Raw genomic sequence first — 23,452 nt, forward strand, 5'->3', positions numbered from 1 at the left:
AGGCTGCGCGGGGCCGTGTGCGGGGCTGAGAGCGGCTCCAGTCTCCTCCCGGCCGGACGGATCCACAGGACTCCTGCTCGAACTCCGACAAAATGACGCATTTTAACAAGGGACCCGCGTACGGCCTGTCCGCGGAGGTCCGCAGCAAGGTGAGCGGCTCGGGGGACGGGGGACCGGGGGAGACCGGGGGGACGGGGGACCGGGGGACCGGGGGACGGGGGGACAGGGAGGAGAGAGAGGAAAAGTTAACAAAGAGCTGCAGGTTTTCCTCTGGAGGCTCCTCTGAGATTTACTGGAGCTGAACTACTCTCTCTCTCTCTCTCTCTCTCTCTCTCTCTCTCTCTCTCTCTCTCTCTCTCTCTCTCTCTCTCCTCTCTCTCTCTCTCTCTCTTTCTCTCTCTCTCTCTCTCTCTCCCCATCTCTAACCTCCCTCTCTCATTCGCTCTCTTCCCCTCTCTCAAACTCTCTTTCCCTCTCCCCCCTCATTCCCCCCCTCTCAAACTCTCTTTCCCTCTCTCTCTCTCTCTCTCTCTCTCTCTCTCTCTCGCTCTCTCTCTCTCTCTCTCTCTCTCTCCCCCCTCCATTGTTTGCTCTGTTAAATGTTTGCCCTGGCTCCATGGCTCCATGGCTCTCTGATCGGGGCCTCCTCTCTCTCTCCTCTCTCTCCTCTCTCTCCTCTCTCTCCGCTCTCTCTCTGCCACGTAGCAGCAGTCTGATGAACCCACATATTCCGTCCCTGGGAACTGTGGGATCAGGGTGTCAAACATGAGGTCCGCAGGCCCAAACAGGTTCGTCACAGGCTCCAAACTGGCTCACCATGTGAGCTTAAAAAAGTCAAAAAGTAGCACAAATGTTGTGTTGCTTTGATCCATGAGTCCAAACAGTCCCTGCAGATGGAGCAACAACAAGGTAAACATCAGCCTGGAGAGGCCAGCTGGCCCCGGGGTGGAGGCTCCACCAGGGTGGCGCAGGTTAAAGTGGTGCTCCGTGAGTTTGGAGTTTGTTGCTTCGGGAGTTTGGAGCTTGTTGCTTCGGGTGGGTGGAGCTTGTTGCTTTTTGTGGGTGGAGCTTGTTGCTTTGTGTGGGTGGAGCTTGTTGCTTTGTGTGGGTGGAGCTTGTTGCTTCGGGTGGGTGGAGCTTGTTGCTTTTTGTGGGTGGAGCTTGTTGCTTTGTGTGGGTGGAGCTTGTTGCTTTGTGAGGGTGGAGCTTGTTGCTTCGGGTGGGTGGAGCTTGTTGCTTCGGGTGGGTGGAGCTTGTTGCTTCGGGTGGGTGGAGCTTGTTGCTTTGGGTGGGTGGAGCTTGTTGCTTCGGGTGGGTGGAGCTTGTTGCTTCATGTGGGTGGAGCTTGTTGCTTCGGGTGGGTGGAGCTTGTTGCTTCATAAGGGTGGTGCAGCAGACAAAACTTGTCCCAGTCAGGACATTTCATTCATATTTCACAGGCCACGCCCCATCCCCATGAGGCCACACCCCTCACCTTGAGGCCACGCCCCTCACCACTGACACACTCCTCCTGATGTTTCCATGTTGGAGTGAGAGTCAGAGGGCGATTGGTGGAGCAGCCCTCAAAGGTCACATGGTGTTCCTGGGGTCAGACTGAACCTCATCCTCACTGCTCCATGAGTGTTGGTCAGTCCTCTGAGGACACCGTCTCACTTCTCTCATGGTGGTCTCCAATGAGCTGTCTCAGCTCCTGGGAACTGTCGTTAGTCAGTAGTCAGTAGTTTGTCAGTAGTCAGTAGTTAGTCGGTAGTTAGTCGGTAGTTTGTCAGTAGTCAGTAGTTAGTCGGTAGTTTGTCAGTAGTTTGTCAGTAGTTAGTCGGTAGTTAGTCAGTAGTTTGTCAGTAGTCAGTAGTTAGTCAGTAGTTTGTCAGTAGTTAGTAGTTAGTAGTAGTCAGTAGTTTGTCAGTAGTCAGTAGTTAGTCGGTAGTTAGTCGGTAGTTTGTCAGTAGTTTGTCAGTAGTCAGTAGTTAGTAGTTAGTAGTAGTCAGTAGTTTGTCAGTAGTCAGTAGTTAGTCGGTAGTTAGTCGGTAGTTTGTCAGTAGTTTGTCAGTAGTCAGTAGTTAGTCGGTAGTTAGTCAGTAGTTTGTCAGTAGTCAGTAGTTAGTCGGTAGTTAGTCAGTAGTTTGTCAGTAGTCAGTAGTTAGTCAGTAGTTTGTCAGTAGTCAGTAGTTAGTAGTTAGTCGTAGTCAGTAGTTTGTCAGTAGTCAGTAGTTAGTCAGTAGTTTGTCAGTAGTTTGTCAGTAGTCAGTAGTTAGTCGGTAGTTAGTCGGTAGTTAGTCAGTAGCTTGTCAGCAGTCAGTAGTTAGTCGGTAGTTAGTCGGTAGTTAGTCAGTAGTTTGTCAGTAGTTAGTTGGTAGTTAGTCAGTAGTTTGTCAGTAGTCAGTAGTTAGTTAGTAGTTTGTCAGTAGTTAGTCGGTAGTTTGTCAGTAGTTTGTCAGTAGTCAGTAGTTAGTTAGTAGTTTGTCAGTAGTTAGTCGGTAGTTTGTCAGTAGTTAGTCGGTAACTGGTTTGAAATAACACAATCAAATCGGTCTAGGCCTCTCTTTCAAACACCATGGATGTACTCTTTCCATCCATCCATCCATCCATCCATCCATCCATCCATCCATCCATCCCTCTGTCCCCCCCCCCATCCCTCCCCCCTCCCCCCTCCAGAGGCGCTGTAGCAGACCCTTGCGTTCTGCCTGTTGTTAGCCCTGCTAGCTGCCGCTGTTGTCTCTAGACTAGTGTAGTGACCCTGTTGCAGACCTGCTGTGTGGAGCATTGACTGGATGTTGAAGATGGGAGGTGGTGAAGTGGTTTGCTCTGCTCGCTCACAGAAGGAGGTCCTCTCTCTCTCTCTCTCTCTCTCTCTCTGGGGAGTTTGTTTGTTCTCTCTGTCCCACTGTGGCCTTTTCTCTGCGTGACTCCCTCCTACAGTGCAAACGCAAGCTCCAGAGGCTTCACACGGACTGTGGCTGACTGTACCTGACTGTTGCTGGCTGTAGGTGACTTTAGATGACTGTTGCGGACTGTAACTGACTGTGACTGACTGTAGATGACTGCTGCTTCCTGTAGGTGACTGTAGCTGACTGTAGATGACTATTGCTGACTATAGCCGATAGTAGCTGACTATAACTGACTGTAATTGACTGGAGGTGACTGTTGCTGACTGTAGCTGAGTGTAGCTGGCTGTAGGTGACTATGAATGACTCTTGCTGACTGTAACCGACTGTGGGTGACTGTAGGTGACTGTTGCTGAATGTAGATGACTGTTGCTGACTATAGCCGACTGTAGCTGACTATAGCTGACTGTACCTGGCTGTAGGTGACTGTAGATGACTGTTGCTGACTGTAACCGACTGTGAGTGACTGTAGATGACTGTTGCTGGCTGTACGTGACTGTAAATGACTGTTGCTGCCTGTAGCCGACTGTAGCTGACTATAGCTGACTGTACCTGGCTGTAGGTGACTGTGAATGACTGTTGCTGACTGTAATCAACTGTAAGTGACTGTAGATGACTGTTGCTGGCTATAGGTGACTTTAGCTGACTGTAGATGACTGTTGCTGGCTATAGGTGACTTTAGCTGACTGTAGATGACTGTAGTTGGCTGTAGGTGACTGTAGATGACTGTTGCTGACTGTAGGTGACTGTGAATGACTGTTGCTGACTGTCACCGACTGTGGGTGACTGTAGGTGACTGTTGGTGGCTGTAGGTGACTGCAGTTGACTGTAGGTGACTGCAGATGACTGTTGCTGACTGTAGGTGACTGCAGATGACTGTTGCTGACTGTGGGTGACTGTAGCTGACTGTTTCAGACTGTATCTGACGACTGTAGGTCACGGCCGGTGGCTATTGGTCAGTATTCTCGCTGTGCAGGTTGACTGGTGTCCTGGTTGTGTGGTCCAGGAGGAAGTTCTGCCTCCTCGGTGGTGTTGATACCAGATCCTGACCCGGTTCTGCTGTTCATGAAAACAGGCAGTCAGATGAACAGATTCATATGAAAACACTGCTGAATATAGAAAACCACAAACATCAGTGGAGCTTCACTTTAACCAGCCTGGTCCCGGTACAGCAGCTACAGGAAACATACCGGCAGTGAAGGACAGGAGATGATCAGATGCTGACATGAAGGTCTACAGATGCTCCGACACCACCAGCTGCTGCTGAGCCTGACGACTGATTCACACACCTCACTTCTACTGTCTGATGGAGTGTGTGAATCCTTCAGACAGAGCTTCCAGAAGCTTCTGAGGCTTCATTCTGTCCAGGTCTCAGAGGAGCTGTCCTGGTGGACGTCCCCTCCAGACCCCTGAAGTCCAGCGGCTTGTAGTCAGTCAGCAGCCTGCAGAGTCCCAGACCTAAACCAGCTGCAGCGCCCAGATGTGCTGCACCTCAGGATGGAGTCTGGCCGAAGCAGCGCTCCGGGTTCAGGGTCTGATAGCAGTCCTGCTCCTGAGAGCAGCTGAAACCCCAGAACAACACTCCAAACCAGATCCTGCAGTCCTGCGCCGGCCGTCAGCCGATCCCAGCGCAGCGTGTCGGTCTTTGGCAGGAGGAGTGTTTTCATTTCCTGCTTCCTCGGTTTGAACCATATGAACGCCGTGTGGACCAGGTCTTCTTCAGGTCTTCTTCAGACCTTCTTCAGGTCAGCCTGAGCCGGATTGATCTCTGGGTGACGGCCCACCCTGACGGCCTGCCGTTGAACTCTGAGGTCGATGTCTGTGGGGTCGGTGACCCCAGCAGAGCCCCGTAGAGGTTCCTGTCTGCAGTGGAGCGTCTGACCAGAGAGCAGAACTGTCGGACTCCTTCACACCGTCTCAAACCTTCACTTCAGCGTCACCCTCAGGACCTTCAGCGTCTCATTTCCACCTTCTTCAGTCATGAATACCTCCGTGGTGAATCGCACCGTTAGCTTTGATTGTTTTGCTACCCAGAATGCATTGCGCTCCATGTCTCATGGCTGCTGGAGAGTCCTGTGTTACTACAGGGGCCAGCCTGCGCTGGTCTGATCCGGACCAGGAGGCCTTTCAGTCATGAAGCTGACTTTCTAAAGAGTCCCTGAAGCGAACCCTGGTCCGGATCAAACCCTGAGCCGTGAAGCTGCAGCTGAACACTCCCCGCCCCGCAGCAGGAAGTGGGTCCTGCCGGGTCCTGCCGGGTCCAGCTGGAGCCTGGAGCCTGGAGGAGGAGCCTCTGGCCGGGGCTCAGGTTTCAGTCCAGCCGGCGCTCCGGCCTCAAGATGTTCTCTCCACAGGAACACTGCAAGCTGGGAACACGACCCCCTGCTGGGAGCTCTGCTCACACAGAGTGTCTCTCTGGACTCTCTGGACTCTCTGGACTCTCTGGACCCCTCTGGACTCTCTGGACCAGAGTCCTGCAGGCCCCGCCCCACCTTTCAGTGAAACTTTCTGAAAACAACTTTTTATACTTAGATCTGAACTAAAATCTGAGCTTTAATTTGACCTGGACCAGGACCAGGAGCAGGACCAGGACCAGGAGCAGGACCAGGACCAGGAGCAGGACCAGGACCAGGACCAGGAGCAGGACCAGGAGCAGGACCAGGAGCAGGACCAGGACCAGGAGCAGGACCAGGACCAGGACCAGGAGCAGGACCAGGACCAGGACCAGGACCAGGACCAGGACCAGGACCAGGACTAGGACCAGAGTTTCTGTTGTCCACCCGGAGACGGAGCCAGAGACTTTCCAGAAAGTTTCCTTGATTCCTTGTTTTTAGAAGCCCCCCCCCCCCCCCCCCCCCCCCGGGGGAGCAGTGTTCAGGAAGTTGTGTGTCCAGCTGTGGTGAGCGGCAGCTGGAGGACGTCCTGTGTGGACCGTGGGGTCTGGGTCCTGCTGGGTCCAGGTCCTGCTGGTCTCATGGTGGATCCAGCAGAATGTAGAATAGTTAGAGGACAGCAGACTCTTCCAGGAAGTCCTGAAACGTTAAACCGCTGGACATTCAACCTTCAGAGGTCACGTGAAGGTCACCTGGAGAGAGGCCCAGACTGCTGCTGAGGGCTGCCGGGAGCTGTGTGTGTGTCGGTGGAGCAGTGTGAAGCCGTTCGGACGGTTTGATGCCTGCCTCAGGATGTCCTCCGGCGGCGTGCAGAGGACAGGCTGTGAGGACTGCTCCGGCTGCATTCCCCGCATTCTTCAGCTGCAAGCGCCTGGCGGGGCTCCCCCTCCGCCCCCCCGCGGCCCCCCCCCCCCGGCCCCCCACAGCCCCCCAAGGCTCCCCGAGGCCCTCGCCCCGCCCCACACTCGTCCCGCGCTGCAGCAAACAGCAGTCTTTAAAATGACTCACTGGACCAGAATCAGAACTTCACATTTCACCGTCTCCAGAACACCAGCCAGCACCACTCCCACTGGAGTGTGTGTGTGTGTGTGTGTGTGTGTGTGTGTGTGTGTTAATGGATCACACTTTGACAGTTCATCTGAGAGAAGTGAGCATCAGCCCCTCCCCCTCAGTCCAGACGTCGTGACGGTAGAAAGACTCTCTGACCAGCTGATATCTGGTTTCTGAGACATCAGGAACACCCCGTTTCCCTGCTGTAGCAGCCAGAGAGTTCCCCGTTTACAAGTCAGCGCATTCAGTCGGGATCTCCCTTTCCAAACCACGGCGCACGTCGTGCTGTTCTCAGAACAAAGCAGCTCTGACCGGAGCGGCTCTGTGTTGCCAGATTGGATGGGGTTTCCGCCAAAGCAAGCTTCTTTATTGAACATGTTGGACGGGTTGATTAAATGATTATGTGTTTATGGCGTGTTTTTTTATCATACATATACGGTTTAACGTGCATTTTCAACCGAGATGGAGGTTTGGGCTGCTTTCTACGAGTTTCAGATGTTTTTACGGGCTGGATCGACAGATCTGGCAACCTCCTCCACTGGCCTGCAGAGGCAGACGCTGCGGTGACTCCGTTCTGCAGACGGAACGCAGACAGAACGGTGGTTCTGTTGTTCATGATTTCTCTGCAGGCCGTACAAGTCGCTGACTTTCAGAAGGAAGCATGTGCGACGTGCGCGCTCAGAATAACAGTTCGTATCGTGCGTTACGGAAGCCTCACACGGACAAAAGTGTGGTGAGTTTCGCGCCTACTCGTTGCTGGACTCAAAAGACCATGATTCATTGCAGATGGAGCGTGCGCCGAGCCAAAAACAATGTCCCTTAACTCGATGTCTGTTTACACGGCGGCACTGTGGAGTTTGAAAACCAGGAAGTTCTCTCAGTGGTCCCAGGAGCCACGGAGGGCCGGCTGTTTCCGTCCTGAAACCACGGAGAACAAGACACACGGATCTGGACTGGAACCAGGACCAGGAGGATCTGGACTGGGAGGAGGACCAGGACCAGGACCAGCATCAGCATCAGAGTCTCTGCCGTCTACATGGGGACAGAGGCTCTGGAGTTTCCCTCCAGCCTGGTTTCCCTCAGATCCTGCAGGAACAGGGAGGACGTCCTCCTCTCAGGGTTCAGAGTCCCTGTCCGTGAAGCGGGACGCCGCTGGTGGCGGTTCTGCGTCCAGACCCGTCTCCAGGGGTGTGAGTGTGTCTCCACCTTCTCGGCGGTTCTGCCGGAACTCTTTGTTTTTCCATGAGAGCAGCGACAGAGCGGAACAGTTCCCATGGAATGTGCTGACAGCCTGCTGTTGACAGTGCTGCCCTGTGATTACCGCCGTGCACGGCGCCGTGCACCGCCGGGCATGTCGCCGTGCACGGCCGCTCACAGGAAGGATTCTCTGCTTCAGCTTCAGGACGACTCCCTGCTGAACAGACAGGAGTGTGAGGAGCAGACAGCACTGTCTTCCAGGCCACTGGGGGGCGCTGTGTCTGATCAGCCTCTCCTAGAACCTAACCCTGGTGAATTATTCAGAATTGAATTTTTTGAAAAAGTCCGCCTATCGCCCAGTCCTGCAGTGGAGATTTCAGAAGTTAAACGCCGCTCCACACTGTCTTCTGCAGATCAGGGGTGTCAAACATAAGGTCCATGGCCCAAAATTGGAATGCAGCAGGTTCCAATGCGGCCCGAGAAATGAGCGTTGATGGCGTGGGTCCATGTTTGTCCAGAGTCCGGCCGAGTCAGCGGTGTCTGTGGTTCCAGATTGTTCTGGCCTGGCAGGGCGCTGCTGGAGCTCGTGACGGATTACGTCTCACAGCAGCTTTTCAGCACGTCCTGCTAATGCTAGGGTCAAGGTCCGGGGTCACGCTTCCTCCGGGAACGTTCAGCTCCCGGCAGACTGCTGGAAGGTCCCCCTCCTCCCGAGGGCCGCTGGTTCTGCTGCTGAGCCCACGGTGACGCAGCCGACCGCAGACCAGACCTCAGGTTCTGCACGCTGTGAGGGAACCTTCACCCCAGCCTGTGGGGTCGCGACCTCAGGTCAGTCCAGGACCTGCTGGACGTCCACTTCCTCTGAGCGTGAGCTCGTTCTGGATCCTCCAGGTGAACTCTGGTCCCTGAAGCTGCCGGTCTCCCGCCGACTTCCCAGCAGCTGTATGAGAGGAGCACAGTGCATTCTGGGTAGTAAAACAAACAAAGACAAGAAGCAGGTGCACAGAGAGTTAGAAACTGTCTGGAGGTCAGAGGTCAGACATGGAGTGGTGAGGAACGGCGGTCAGACTGCGAATCACGGTTGGTTGCGGTTAGCTGTTAGCTGTTAGCTGTTAGCCGTTAGCCGTTAGCTGCTAGCCGGCTGCTGGGGCAGGACTCCTGGTTCAGTCTGCACCAATCAGAGGGGGGGTCGGCTGGAGTCGGGTCTGGACTCTTCTCACCACCTGCTGGGATGTGGAACGGTTGGTCCTGTCCTCAGAGCCAGTCAGTCAGACTCGTCTACAAGTCTCCAGTCTGTCCTCTGGTCTCCAGTCTGTCCTCTGTTCTCCAGTCTGTCCTCTGGTCTCCAGTCTGTCCTCTGTTCTCCAGTCTGTCCTCTGTGTTCTCCAGTCTGTCCTCTGGTCTCCAGTCTGTCCTCTGTTCTCCAGTCTGTCCTCTGGTCTCCAGTCTGTCCTCTGGTCCCCAGTCTGTCCTCTGTGTTCTCCAGTCTGTCCTCTGGTCTCCAGTCTGTCCTCTGTTCTCCAGTCTGTCCTCTGGTCTCCAGTCTGTCCTCTGGTCTCCAGTCTGTCCTCTGTTCTCCAGTCTGTCCTCTGTGTTCTCCAGTCTGTCCTCTGGTCTCCAGTCTGTCCTCTGGTCTCCAGTCTGTCCTCTGTTCTCCAGTCTGTCCTCTGTGTTCTCCAGTCTGTCCTCTGGTCTCCAGTCTGTCCTCTGTTCTCCAGTCTGTCCTCTGGTCTCCAGTCTGTCCTCTGTTCTCCAGTCTGTCCTCTGTTCTCCAGTCTGTCCTCTGTTCTCCAGTCTGTCCTCTGTGTTCTCCAGTCTGTCCTCTGGTCTCCAGTCTGTCCTCTGGTCTCCAGTCTGTCCTCTGTTCTCCAGTCTGTCCTCTGTGTTCTCCAGTCTGTCCTCTGGTCTCCAGTCTGTCCTCTGTTCTCCAGTCTGTCCTCTGGTCTCCAGTCTGTCCTCTGGTCCCCAGTCTGTCCTCTGTGTTCTCCAGTCTGTCCTCTGGTCTCCAGTCTGTCCTCTGTTCTCCAGTCTGTCCTCTGTGTTCTCCAGTCTGTCCTCTGGTCTCCAGTCTGTCCTCTGGTCTCCAGTCTGTCCTCTGTTCTCCAGTCTGTCCTCTGTGTTCTCCAGTCTGTCCTCTGGTCTCCAGTCTGTCCTCTGGTCTCCAGTCTGTCCTCTGTTCTCCAGTCTGTCCTCTGTGTTCTCCAGTCTGTCCTCTGGTCTCCAGTCTGTCCTCTGTTCTCCAGTCTGTCCTCTGTTCTCCAGTCTGTCCTCTGTTCTCCAGTCTGTCCTCTGGTCTCCAGTCTGTCCTCTGGTCTCCAGTCTGTCCTCTGTGTTCTCCAGTCTGTCCTCTGGTCTCCAGTCTGTCCTCTGTGCTACATTGTAGAATGTAAGCTAGTGGTGTCAGCGTGAACAGTGTTCTCTACTCCTGTAACCGGGACGTTAACCGCCGTGTAACCGGTTACCGGAGACTGTCGTTAATTCATGCCTCAAATTACGACCACGGGGTACGTTTTAAAATCAAGCGCCCCCTTTTGACCGTATAAGTAATGTCACAGACACCACGGACTGACGGGGTTTTTTTTCTTCTTTTTAGCGGAACAGAGCGGGCGGAGTGAGCTGTACTTCATAATAATAATTACAAATTCTCTGCATTGAATGATTTCAGTTTTATTTTCAAAACCGATCAGAAGCCACAACATGAACCACAATAACAAAACAAGAAACAAATCTATAGAATGGAGAAATATGTGTATTGTAATTTGCACAGTGCTTCTCTTGAGTCAGATATACTCTTTGTCTTCAAGGTTTCCACTCCAGTTATGGATGTGATCTGCAGTTTTTTCGTTCCTCCGTGCCTCCTGACAGCGTTCTCTGCAGAGCTACTGCTCCGCTGCGTCCTTGACAACCAGTCGCGGTTGTTAAGGACTCTGACCTCCGACCCGGAAGCAGATGTGCGTCACGGACTGCATTTTTTTTTTCTTAAAGAACGAAGTTTTGCTTTTTAAGTAATAATGAGTGCCCACAAATACTCCTCTTTGCATTAAGTAACAACAGACTGTGTGATTATGGTGACTGACAGGTTAGAGGTGTAGAATGTGCCTGAAGCTCCATGTTTGCCGCTCTGTTTGAACCGACTAGCTTAGCTACAAGCAATCGGAGGTGTGTTCATGTGACCAGGCCGCAAAGAATCATGGGAATCGTAGTGCGAAGAACACGAGTGGTCTCATATGCACAATAACCCGCCGCATCCGTCTCATATGCACATCTGCTCGGCGGGAGTATGCACCGGATCAAACAGGCTTCCACATCTGCCTGAAGCCCTGCGCTAAAATCATCTTACAGACTGTCAGTGGACGAAAAACCATTGATTTGGAGAGCGGGATTGTTGGTATCGCGAGAACACAAGATCTCGCGGGAATTGCAACATCGAGGAGTCACATGGTAGCTGGCAAATCACAGAAATAAATCCAGAGCGATGTGTTTCTTCACACTCGATTCATAAGACACTGATTAAACATTACCAGCAGTACATGTTCAGCTGTTCATAACGTTCAGAAATGTAACCCTACGTTCAAACCCCAGAAAGAACTACAAAGATTCATGACGTCATCCATGGATTTGCACCATGGCCCAATTGGGAGTTGTAGTTCTATCTTCAAAATACCTGTTTTCCCTAAATAGAAGAGTGAAATATACGAATTAAGTACATTTAGGGGTTTAGAGTGAGGAGGAGCATGCTCCTTTGGATTATTTTTTCAAATGAAACTGATATACATAGGTGAAATTTAGTTTTTACCAGATATTGTGATGCCCCCTGCTGGTGATAATATCAAGTCAAACCTGACAGGATAGTGGAGTTCAAGAGCTTTGTATAACAGTTGGTCCCATGATTCTAGCATTTTTCATTGTCAAAATAGAAGCTTTAAAAGAAGCACCAAAGTCAAAGTTCAAAGGTCAATATCTCTGAGCAGGAGCAAATTCAAACTTCCAGTCTGGCATCATCTTACTCCCCTGATCAAGTCCTTTACAGTGATGTATCATGATCAGTCCTGTGACACATTTTTAATTTCCCCTCTGGAACCAGGCCTGTTTCACATGTGAGGCTCCACCGTGTCGATTTTAAGAAGAGACCTAAAATGACAACAAAGGGTTCCAGTAAATTCAAACAAAGTTCTCAATGAAGAATTTGGCCACTATATTTGAGATAAATTCAATTCAATCACATTTCATTCTGTTGAGCCTCACATCTCCCCGTCAGTCTGTGGTGTCTGTGACATTACTTATACGGTCAATAGGGGGCGCTTGATTTTAAAACGCACCCCGTGGTGTAATTTGAGGCATGAATTAACGACCACTGTGGTCATTTGAATTGCAGGACTTGTTGGGTTACCGTGACGTCAGAGATCAGTGATGTGTTTCTGTGGCAGTAGCGCTCGACGACCACTAGAGGGCTCTGTCTCCACTGAAACGCAGTCCCTCATGGTGCGGTTGAATCAGACGTTCCAGCGGTTCTCAGACTGAAGCCTTCCCTCCATCCTCAGCCGGGGCGTCCGGCTGCAGGCCCAGCTCCTCCGGCTCTGCTGTCAGGCTGCTGACATGTTCTCTGCCTTTTCTCACATTTCTTCCGCTGCATTTAAAATTCCTCGAGCCTGTGAACCACTGGCAGCAGCGAGCTAGCTGACGGTAGCTATGCTCAGCCTCTCAGCCTCCACCCAGCAGTATTTCCACTCAGCACTCATTCCAAAAAACTTTATATATATTAGGGATGCAACGGTACGCGGAAAAATATTGAGCCGCTCGGCACGGGACAAACCGACCTAATGGACCGCGCTTTTTCGGTTTTGTGATTCATTTTACACGGCTGCTTTACAGCTCGTCGTTTAACCCCCAAATTCCACCTGACGCGGAGCGCCGTGCCGCGGCGCCGGCGTCTTGCTCCTACTGTCGAAGCACACTGGAAGCGCCGGGCAGCGCCTACGGAGGGGTGCAGCAGTCAAAGTGCAGCAGTTGTTGCCAGATCTGCTTAATATCAGCTTCTTATTTTGAAAAGTCGCTTGTCAGTGTTGGCAGTCGTAAGTAAGAGATTTTTATTTATTTTTGCTTGTTCCAAAGTGCCGTTTTGGGCTTTTCTGCTCCCAAAGCCAGCTGAGACTTGAAGAAAGCCCCCACCGGTGGCTCCAAACACATCGGCTTTATTGTATATTGTACTGAACAAATCTGGCAACACTGAGCCCCATACTTACAGAAGGCATGTCCAGCAGAGCGAAGAGTCCGGAGACAGAACTCTGAGGCTCCAGCTTGGTTTAAATCTCCGGTGAGGGTAAACTCCGCTTTCTACTGCTGTATAATGTACACAAGCAGTCGGCCAATAAGAGGATCTTTATTATTTGAAAATACTGTGTTCAGTGTCTGTTATCATGAGAGAAGTTCATGATATTATCCAGGACACCAGTGATCATGGTATTAATGGTTACTGTGAAATGCAGTTTCTGCTGACAAGCAAAATAAGGGGATATTTTTTCAGAAGAAAAACTTGTTCTCTTTATGCACAAAATGTGTACCGAACCGAAACCGTGGTGGAAAAACCGAGAGACGGCCCGGACCGTGGGTCATCTGTACCGCTGCACCTCTAATATATATTGGTGAAAAAACAACGAGGAGGAGGAGGAGGAAGAGGAGGAGGAAGAGGAGGAGGAGGAGGAGGGAAGTGCGGTGAACTCGGTTGTTGACTTTCCTTCATTCTGCGTGCAGACGCTACTCCTCCAGCGTCAACATGAAACCTTCCTGAAACAAAAGCGCAGAAGTGTTTCCTGCAGACAGGCTGTGGTGAAACGTTCCTCACTCCTCCTGTGAACCGAAGGAGGCCTCGTGCCGTCGAGAGATTCTCTTTCTGCTCTTTGTGCTCTTGAGCAGTGTGACTCTGTCAGCTGGTCGATTCCTGGATTCCAGTCATGAATGTTCAACACTCTGCTGGTGTTTCAGTCGTCCAGCACCTGCTGATCTTTCAGGCCAGTGATCAGACAGAGAGATGGATTGAACTGAACTCCTCCTCCTTTCTGCTCTGGGTTCTTACCCATAAAGCTCGCTGCACAAAACAAGCCCCAAACTCTGCGCAGCGGCTCCTCTGCGCCAAAGCAGGGACCTCTACACATTTTGCAAAGGGAAAAAGTGCGCTTGACTCTGCGGTCCTCTCCGCCAACAAAACAGCTGCCGTACAGGACCGCGCAATCCAGAGAAACTACGGGGAGACGAGAAAGCAGAAGGAAACGGAATGAAAGTCCTTTATTTGTCCGCATGGGGAAACTGCAGGGTCGCAGCAGCAAGAAACGGAGAAAGAAAAGTAGGAAAATACAAAACCCAGCCAGACAAGGAAAAGTGAAATGTCATTTGTATGTAAAATTAGATATAATTACATAACAGGAATATACTGACCGACACAACTAGTTATTAAATATAAATTAAATACAACGGAAATACAATCGAAGACACATATAATTAAGTAATAAATATAAGCTGACAGATATAAATCAAATATAATTTACATAACGATCCAAGACAGATATAATGACATAAATAACAGATATAAAGATATACATTAGCAGATACAAAGAGATCATTACAATCTACGTTTAGGACGGACAGATATGAACACTGTACTGATAACAGATATAAGCTGACCCTCAGTGTGACCTCTGACCCCCACCGTGACCTCTGACCCCCACTGTGACCTCTGACCCCCACCGTGACCTCTGACCCTCAGCGTGACCTCTGACCCCCACCGTGACGTCTGACCCCCACCGTGACCTCTGACCCCCACCGTGACCTCTGACCCCCACTGTGACCTCTGACCCCCACCGTGACGTCTGACCCCCACCGTGACCTCTGACCCCCACCGTGACCTCTGACCCCCACCATGACCTCTGACCCCACCGTGACCTCTGACCCCCACCATGACGTCTGACCCCCACCGTGACCTCTGACCCCCACCGTGACCTCTGACCCTCAGTGTGACCTCTGACCCCCACCGTGACCTCTGGTGATGTTCCGATCGGTTGTTGTGAGCGGCATGGGTCGATGGATGCGGCGCAGCAGATGTGTGGAAGCCCGGCGGCTGCAGCTCGCCCCGGCGGCTGCAGCTCGCCCCGGCGGCTGCAGCTCGCCCCGGCGGCTGCAGCTCGCCCCGGGGGCTGCAGCTCGCCCCGGGGGCTGCAGCTCGCCCCGGGGGCTGCAGCTCGCCCCGGGGGCTGCCCCAGCGGCTGCAGCTCGCCCCGGGGGCTGCAGCTCGCCCCGGCGCCAGGAGGCTGGCTCCTGGCTCTGCGGTGTTTCCTGTGTTCAGCGTGGCTGCTGCCATGTCAAGCTGCATTCCTGTGTGGCGTCAGAACGCCTCGACAAATGACAAAAGGGACATAACTTAGCGTTCCAAATGCTCACATTTTCCCCTTCACTGGGTGTGTCACCGGCTGTGGGCCGATACCTGCGTCAGATGAGACTTCCTGGTTCAGCAGTCCGTCCTCACCTCGCTCTGGTTTGTCTGGAAGCATCCGCCGCCTGCAGTGTGTGAAAACATTGTTCTCCGCTCGCAATGACTCGTTTTGAAACCTTAAAGGTCCCATATTATGCAAAATTCACTTTACAATGGTTTGTAACAGTAATATGCGTCCTGAGCCTGTGCACAACCCCCAAAATGAGAAAAGTCTATTCTCTCCTTCTCTTGCTCGCTCCACCTTTCAGCTAGGTGTGCTCAAACGCTTGGTTTGGAAATTCTCTGGTTTGTGACGTCAAAAACCCAAATCACTGCTCCTCCGGGGTGGTGACGCCGCCCCAGACACGAGACAGACAGCCCGGACAGTTCCTTTTATGCCCTGTGTGCTTCTGCTTGCAAACGCTGCTCTGATTAAGGGACATAAGATGCTTTTCTCCACTTTGTGAAGAGCAGTATGTGCTGCCGTAACCTCATGAAGACGTTCACATTTGAAAACTGTCTGTTTCCTCCTTGTCTCGCTACACCACATTTTTGAAAATGAACCTGAAACTTAAGCTGAACTGGTAGAGGGGACGTGCCTCTGACTGTGCCCCCCCCACACCCCCCACCGTGTGACCAAGAGTGGGCGTTAGAGTTGTTCCGATTCCGATACCAGTATTGGAAATTGCGCCGATACTGCCGAAAATGCTGGCATCGGTATCGGCGAGTCCTGGAGTCCAGGCCCCGATCCGAGACCACGTCATTAATTAAATTAGTAATCTGTTTACTGGTCAGCTCCTTTAGCTCCTTTAGCTCCATTAGCTCCTTTAGCTCCGTTAGCTCCTTTAGCTCCGTTAGCTCCGTTAGCTCCGTTAGCTCTATTAGCTCCATTAGCTCCTTTAGCTCCGTTAGCTCTATTAGCTCCATTAGCTCCTTTAGCTCCGTTAGCTCCTTTAGCTCCGTTAGCTCCGTTAGCTCCTTTAGCTCCGTTAGCTCCATTAGCTCCTTTAGCTCCTTTAGCTCCGTTAGCTCTATTAGCTCCATTAGCTCCTTTAGCTCCGTTAGCTCCTTCAGCTCCGTTAGCTCCTTTAGCTCCGTTAGCTCCATTAGCTCCTTTAGCTCCATTAGCTCCTTTAGCTCCGTTAGCTCCATTAGCTCCTTTAGCTCCGTTAGCTCCATTAGCTCCGTTAGCTCCATTAGCTCCATTAGCTCCATTAGCTCCATTAGCTCCTTTAGCTCCGTTAGCTCCATTAGCTCCTTTAGCTCCATTAGCTCCTTTAGCTCCGTTAGCTCCATTAGCTCCGTTAGCTCCATTAGCTCCGTTAGCTCCATTAGCTCCATTAGCTCCTTTAGCTCCGTTAGCTCCATTAGCTCCTTTAGCTCCGTTAGCTCCGTTAGCTCCTTTAGCTCCGTTAGCTCCATTAGCTCCTTTAGCTCCTTTAGCTCCGTTAGCTCCTTTAGCTCCATTAGCTCCTTTAGCTCCGTTAGCTCCTTCAGCTCCGTTAGCTTCTTTAGCTCCGTTAGCTCCATTAGCTCCTTTAGCTCCATTAGCTCCTTTAGCTCCGTTAGCTCCTTCAGCTCCGTTAGCTCCTTTAGCTCCGTTAGCACTGACACTTCTTCTTCTGTAATGTTTTACGGCAGCCTGCATCCCGTTGGCTGCACTACTGCCACCTGCTGGTCGTTAGCTCTGACACAGTTCTGTGCCGCGCCGCTGCTGCAGCTGCTGTTCTAGAGAAGAAGAATAGTGGATCAGGTGACTGATACAGCGCGGAGTGGATACAGCGCCTTTGGCTCCGCCCACATATATGTGAAAACAGCCTGAGAGTCCTCTTGGTCCTCCTGGTCTTCCTGCTCTCCTCCTGGTCTTGCTGGTCTTGCTGGTGTCCTCCTGGTCTTGCTGGTCTTCCTGCTCTCCTCCTGGTCTTGCTGGTCTTGCTGGTGTCCTCCTGGTCTTGCTGGTCTTCCTGCTCTCCTCCTGGTCTTGCTGGTATCCTCCTGGTCTTGCTGGTCTTGGTAGTTCTGGTCCCTGCTGCCAGCTGGGGGTCTGGGAGCAGTCTGGGAGTGTTTAGTTGTGTTGCCTTGGTTCTTGGTTTTTGGGTCTTGGGTCTTGGTCAGGAGTGTAGTTCTGGTCGCCATGCAGACAGGTGTGTGGATGGTGGATCATGGTGGATCAGATGGAGCCACTCAGGTCTGCTGAGATGAAGCCTTTAAAGAGACTTAGACCGTCTCGGGTCTCATGGGAACATTTAGGTTCCTGATGAAGCTGCTGCTGCTGCTAGCCTGATTCAGGCTGAAGTTATCCTGAGCTGAAGTCTGGGTTCAAATAATCCGGTTTAATGTTCTTCTGTGCTGTTTTCATTCCTTTGAGAAGAGGGGGGCAGACCCCCGCCCCCCAGAGCTCCAGTCCGGTCTGACGCTGTCCTCCTGAACGTTCCAGATCGCTCAGAAGTACGACTCCCAGAAGGAGGAGGAGCTGCGCTTCTGGATCGAGGAGCTGACCGGGATGCCCATCGGGGACAACTTCCAGAAGGGCCTGAAGGACGGAGTCATCCTCTGCGAGTGAGTCCAGGGTCCAGCCGTCCTCACAGGGTCCAGCCGTCCTCACAGGGTCCAGCAGTCCTCACAGGGTCCAGCCGTCCTCACAGGGTCCAGCCGTCTTCACAGGGTCCAGCCGTCCTCACAGGGTCCAGCAGTCCTCACAGGGTCCAGCCGTCCTCACAGGGTCCAGCCGTCTTCACAGGGTCCAGCCGTCTTCACAGGGTCCAGCCGTCCTCACAGGGTCCAGCAGTCCTCACAGGGTCCAGCCGTCCTCACAGGGTCCAGCCGTCTTCACAGGGTCCAGCTGTCCTCACAGGGTCCAGCAGTCCTCACAGGGTCCAGCCGTCCTCACAGGGTCCAGCCGTCTTCACAGGGTCCAGCCGTCCTCACAGGGTCCAGCCGTCTTCACAGGGTCCAGCCGTCCTCACAGGGTCCAGCAGTCCTCACAGGGTCCAGCCGTCCTCACAGGGTCCAGCCGTCCTCACAGGGTCCAGCTGTCCTCACAGGGTCCAGCCGTCCTCACAGGGTCCAGCCGTCCTCACAGGGTCCAGCCGTCCTCACAGGGTCCAGCTGTCCTCGAAGGGTCCAGCAGTCCTCACAGGGTCCAGCTGTCCTCACAGGGTCCAGCCGTCCTCACAGGGTCCAGCCGTCCTCACAGGGTCCAGCCGTCCTCACAGGGTCTTGCTGTCCTCACAGACAGCTTCTCAGATCATCCCATTTCTGTTTGTCATGGTCTGCAGTTCACACACCTGTATATAACATCTGTTTGTGTGTGTGTGTGTGTGTGTGTGTGTGTGTGTGTGTGTGTGTGTGTGTGTGTGTGTGTGTGTGTGTGTGTGTGTAGGCTCATCAATAAGCTGCAGCCCGGCTCGGTGAAGAAGATCAACCTGTCGCAGCTCAACTGGCACAAGGTGAGAGCTGAGCAGCGCCGCTGATAAAGATGGCCGCCGGGTCCGGCTCCAGACCTGTCAGGACGGCAGCGTCCAATCAGGGTCTGGCTCCAGAAAGGCCTTGGGGTGGGGTGAGGGTCTGTACCAGTGGGTGGGGGGGCAGTGTTGACGGGAAGTCTCCATCGGGATGGGAAGGGTACACGGTAACCCCCCCACTCTGTCCAGCTGGAGAACCTGGGGAACTTCATCAAGGCCATCCTGTCGTACGGCCTGAAGCCCAACGACATCTTTGAGGCCAACGACCTGTTTGAGAACGGGAACATGACCCAGGTCCAGACCACGCTGCTGGCTCTGGCCAGCATGGTGAGTACCCCCCCCCCCCCCCCCCCCCCCCCCCCCCCCCCCCCCACGAGGACGCCCCCCTGCTGCTGCCCACTGAGCTGACGTCTGTCTCTGTCCAGGCCAAGACCAAAGGCATGGACACCAAGATCGACATCGGAGTGAAGTACGCCGACAAACAGGCTCGGCATTTTGACGACGAGAAGATCAAGGCGGGCCAGTGCGTCATCGGACTGCAGGTACCGCCGCCCCGCTCCGGCTCCAGTCCGGCTCCGGTCCGGCTCCGGTCTGGCTCCGGTCCGGCTCCGGTCCAGCTCCTGTCAGGGTCCAGCCAGGCTCCGGTCCGGCTCCGGTCCGGCTCCGGTCCGGCTCCTGTCAGGGTCCAGCCAGGCTCCGGTCCGGCTCCGGTCCGGCTCCTGTCAGGGTCCAGCCAGGCTCCGGTCCGGCTCTGGTCCGGCTCCTGTCAGGGTCCAGTCCGGCTCCTGTCAGGGTCCAGCCAGGCTCCGGTCCGGCTCCGGTCCGGCTCCTGTCAGGGTCCAGCCAGGCTCCGGTCCGACTCCGGTCTGGCTCCGGTCCGGCTCCAGTCCGGCTCCGGTCAGGCTCGAGTCCGGCTCCAGTCGGGCTCCTGTCAGGGTCCAGCCAGGCTCCGGTCCGGCTCCGGTCCGGCTCCGGTCCGGCTCCGGTCCGGCTCCGGTCCGGCTCCGGTCTGGCTCTGGTCCAGTTCCTGTCCGACTCCGGTCCGGCTCCGGTCTGGCTCCGGTCCAGTTCCTGTCCGACTCCGGTCCGGCTCTGGTCAGGCTCCGGTCAGGTTCCGGTCCGACTCCAGTCCGGCTCCTGTCAGGGTCCAGCCAGTCTCCGGTCCGGCTCCGGTCCGGCTCCGGTCTGGCTCCGGTCAGGCTCCGGTCTGGCTCCGGTCCGGCTCTGGTCAGTCCAGTTCCTGTCATTGTCCAGTCAGGCTCCGGTCCTGCTCCGGACCCCGTCAGACATTCAGGCCTCGTTTATACCAACAACCGTTTTGACTTTTTGTTTCGTTAAAGTTTGACATTTTTGTAACGATGATCTGAAAACAGGGTCTGTATCCATAACAGAAACACTGAGAACCATGAGTTCTGGCCAGGGCCCCCCTGGACCCACCGCACTGGGGGGCCGGGGTCTTAGCTTGTGAAGGAGGCCGAGAGGTACTGTTGAAACGTTTGGGCTCAGCTCCACACTCAGTCTGGACCCAGGAACCCACCCCTAAAGAGGGACTAGGCTCTAGAACCTGGGGTCTAGAGTCCAGCCCCTCTGGAGGGTTGGCTGGACTGTCCACTCCTCTGGCGTGGGGTGAGGTGTGGGGTGAGGTGTGGGGTGAGGCGTTGGGTGAGGCGTTGGGTGAGGCGTTGGGTGAGGCATGGGGTGAGGCGTGGGGTGAGGCATGGGGTGAGGCGTGGGGTGAGGCGTTGGGTGAGGCGTTGGGTGAGGCGTGGGGTGAGGCATGGGGTGAGGCGTTGGGTGAGGCGTGGGGTGAGGCGTTGGGTGAGGCATGGGGTGAGGCGTTGGGTGAGGCGTGGGGTGAGGCATGGGGTGAGGCGTTGGGTGAGGCGTGGGGTGAGGGGTGGGGTGAGGCATCGGGTGAGGCGTGGGGTGAGGTGTGGGGTGAGGCGTGGGGTGAGGCGTTGGGTGAGGCGTGGGGTGAGGGGTGGGGTGAGGCATCGGGTGAGGCGTTGGGTGAGGCGTGGGGTGAGGCGTGGGGTGAGGCGTTGGGTGAGGCGTGGGGTGAGGCGTTGGGTGAGGCGTGGGGTGAGGTGTGGGGTGAGGCGTTGGGTGAGGCGTGGGGTGAGGCGTGGGGTGAGGCGTTGGGTGAGGCGTGGGGTGAGGCGTTGGGTGAGGCGTTGGGTGAGGCGTGGGGTGAGGCGTGGAGTGAGGCGTTGGGTGAGGCGTGGGGTGAGGCGTTGGGTGAGGCGTGGTGAGCGGCGGTGGTCTGGTGTGGGTTTGGTTACAGCCCCACAGCTCAGCCGCCATGTGTTGGAGGTCCAGAGGGTCTCGGCCCTGGTCTTGGCCCTGGTCCTCCGGGTCGGGCACAGGTACCAGGTACCTCTCTGTAGTGTAAGCCTGCGGGGCGAGCAGCAGTGCAGCGGACCCGACCCTGTCCTGTGGAGCAGAACTTTGTAGCTTCTGCAGTTCTCAGCAGGATGCAGACGGACCGGTCCTGCTGCAGGCTCTGGCAGACCCGGTGAACGGTTTGGTGGTTCCACTCCGAGCTCTGGCCGTCAGGAACTCTCCCAGCCGGTCAAAGCGTTCAGAGCGGGATGGGGCCGCTGCAGACTCCTGGTTCGGGGGCTCATCCTGCCTCTGTCCTTCTGTCCTCAGATGGGGACCAACAAGTGTGCGAGCCAGGCTGGGATGACTGCGTACGGGACCAGGAGACACCTGTACGACCCCAAGACCCAGACGGATAAGCCCTACGACCAGACCACCATCAGTCTGCAGATGGGAACCAACAAAGGAGCCAGCCAGGTGCGGTCGCTCCCTCCTCTGCTTCCTGTCTTCTGTCCTCAGCAGGGTGGACCGGGACAGACCTGTCTTCCACCCCAGGTGGACCTGTGCAGGTCCAGTAGACGGACGAGAAGCCTCAGGTTACAGATCAGTGTGACCTCCAGGTGGACCTGGACTCTCCTCCAAACTCAGTCAAACACTCGCCCCTGGGCAATAGTCCCCCCCCCCCCCCCCCCCCCCCCCCCCCTCCATGCCTCCAGGACCTGAAGGACAGTCCTCATCTTTAAAAGACACTGAGTGATTCTGTCCTGGTAACACGGTCATCCTGTAACCACATGACTTCTCACCTGGCAGGCGGGCATGTCGGCTCCCGGGACCCGCAGAGACATCTTTGATCAGAAGGTGGCGCTGCAGCCGGCGGACAACTCCACAATCTCCCTCCAGATGGGCACCAACAAGGTGGCGTCCCAGAGAGGCATGAGCGTGTACGGGCTGGGCCGGCAGGTCTACGACCCCAAGTACTGCGCCCCGCCCACCGAGCCCGTCGTCCACGCCAACGGCAGCCAGGGCACCGGCACCAACGGCTCCGAGATCAGCGACAGTGACTATCAGGCCGAGTTCCAGGACGAGGAGTACCACGGGGGCTACCACGAGGACTACAGCCCCCACTACAACACCCACAACATCGACTACTAGCACAGCGCCCCCTGCAGAGCAGTATTAACAAATGTATTTTATCAACCACACAACAGAGCAAGTCTTTTGCTTTCCTCAGTCTTTTTTCTCTCAATGCATCAAACTCAGTTTGCCTCAAAGTTCTTCCTTTCTCCAGCTTCACCAGAGCAGAGGTCTGCAGCCTGCAGCTGTGTAGCCACATATCTGCTCTATAGTGACTCTACAGCTGCTCTATAGTGCCTCTACAGCTGCTCTATAGTGACTCTACAGCTGCTCTATAGTGGCTCTACAGCTCTATAGTGACTCTACATCTCCTCTATAGTGACTCTACAGCTGCTCTATAGTGACTCTACAGCTGCTCTATAGTGACTCTACAGCTGCTCTATAGTGACTCTACACCTCCTCTATAGTGACTCTACAGCTGCTCTATAGTGACTCTACAGCTGCTCTATAGTGACTCTACAGCTCCTCTATAGTGACTCTACAGCTCCTCTATAGTGACTCTACAGCTGCTCTATAGTGACTCTACAGCTGCTCTATAGTGACTCTACAGCTGCTCTATAGTGACTCTACAGCTGCTCTATAGTGACTCTACAGCTCCTCTATAGTGACTCTACAGCTGCTCTATAGTGACTCTACAGCTCCTCTATAGTGACTCTACAGCTCTATAGTGACTCTACAGCTCCTCTATAGTGACTCTACAGCTGCTCTATAGTGACTCTACAGCTCCTCTATAGTGACTCTACAGCTGCTCTATAGTGACTCTACAGCTCCTCTATAGTGACTCTACAGCTCTATAGTGACTCTACAGCTCCTCTATAGTGACTCTACAGCTGCTCTATAGTGACTCTACAGCTCCTCTATAGTGACTCTACAGCTGCTCTATAGTGACTCTACAGCTCCTCTATAGTGACTCTACAGCTCTGTAGTGACTCTACAGCTCCTCTATAGTGACTCTACAGCTGCTCTATAGTGACTCTACAGCTGCTCTATAGTGACTCTACAGCTCCTCTATAGTGACTCTACAGCTCTGTAGTGACTCTACAGCTCCTCTATAGTGACTCTACAGCTCCTCTATAGTGACTCTACAGCTCCTCTATAGTGACTCTACAGCTCCTCTATAGTGACTCTACAGCTCCTCTATAGTGACTCTACAGCTCCTCTATAGTGACTCTACAGCTCCTCTATAGTGACTCTACATCTCCTCTATAGTGACTCTACAGCTGCTCTATAGTGACTCTACAGCTCTATAGTGACTCTACAGCTCCTCTATAGTGACTCTACAGCTGCTCTATAGTGACTCTACAGCTCTATAGTGACTCTACAGCTCCTCTATAGTGACTCTACAGCTGCTCTATAGTGACTCTACAGCTCCTCTATAGTGACTCTACAGCTGCTCTATAGTGACTCTACAGCTCTATAGTGGCTCTACAGCTCCTCTATAGTGACTCTACAGCTCCTCTATAGTGACTCTACAGCTCTATAGTGACTCTACAGCTCCTCTATAGTGACTCTACAGCTCCTCTATAGTGACTCTACAGCTGCTCT

General features: G+C 54.1%; 1 protein-coding gene across 1 annotated transcript; it reads left to right on the forward strand.

The window, feature by feature from the left end:
• The first annotated feature begins 15 nt into the window (after window positions 1-15).
• On the forward strand, window positions 16-22,193 carry cnn3a (calponin 3, acidic a). Its single transcript, XM_030099647.1, has 7 exons — window positions 16-149; window positions 17,425-17,546; window positions 18,370-18,436; window positions 18,641-18,778; window positions 18,877-18,993; window positions 21,104-21,250; window positions 21,584-22,193. The coding sequence occupies exons 1-7, from the start codon at window positions 93-95 to the stop codon at window positions 21,923-21,925; spliced, it is 990 nt and encodes a 329-aa protein (XP_029955507.1). The 5' UTR covers window positions 16-92; the 3' UTR covers window positions 21,926-22,193.
• Window positions 22,194-23,452: the final 1,259 nt, after the last annotated feature.

Source organism: Salarias fasciatus, chromosome 9 (assembly GCF_902148845.1).
Source record: "Salarias fasciatus chromosome 9, fSalaFa1.1, whole genome shotgun sequence".
Classification (NCBI taxonomy): Eukaryota; Metazoa; Chordata; class Actinopteri; order Blenniiformes; family Blenniidae; genus Salarias; species Salarias fasciatus.

What these genes read in the sequence shown, in the direction of transcription:
- cnn3a (XM_030099647.1), top strand. Translation starts at nt 93, where the DNA reads ATGACGCATTTTAACAAGGGACCCGCGTACGGCCTGTCCGCGGAGGTC. An exon ending in GACGGAGTCATCCTCTGCGA is followed by an intron (nt 17,547 to 18,369) that starts GTGAGTCCAGGG and finishes GTGTGTGTGTAG; the next exon opens with GCTCATCAATAAGCTGCAGC. An exon ending in TGCTGGCTCTGGCCAGCATG is followed by an intron (nt 18,779 to 18,876) that starts GTGAGTACCCCC and finishes GTCTCTGTCCAG; the next exon opens with GCCAAGACCAAAGGCATGGA.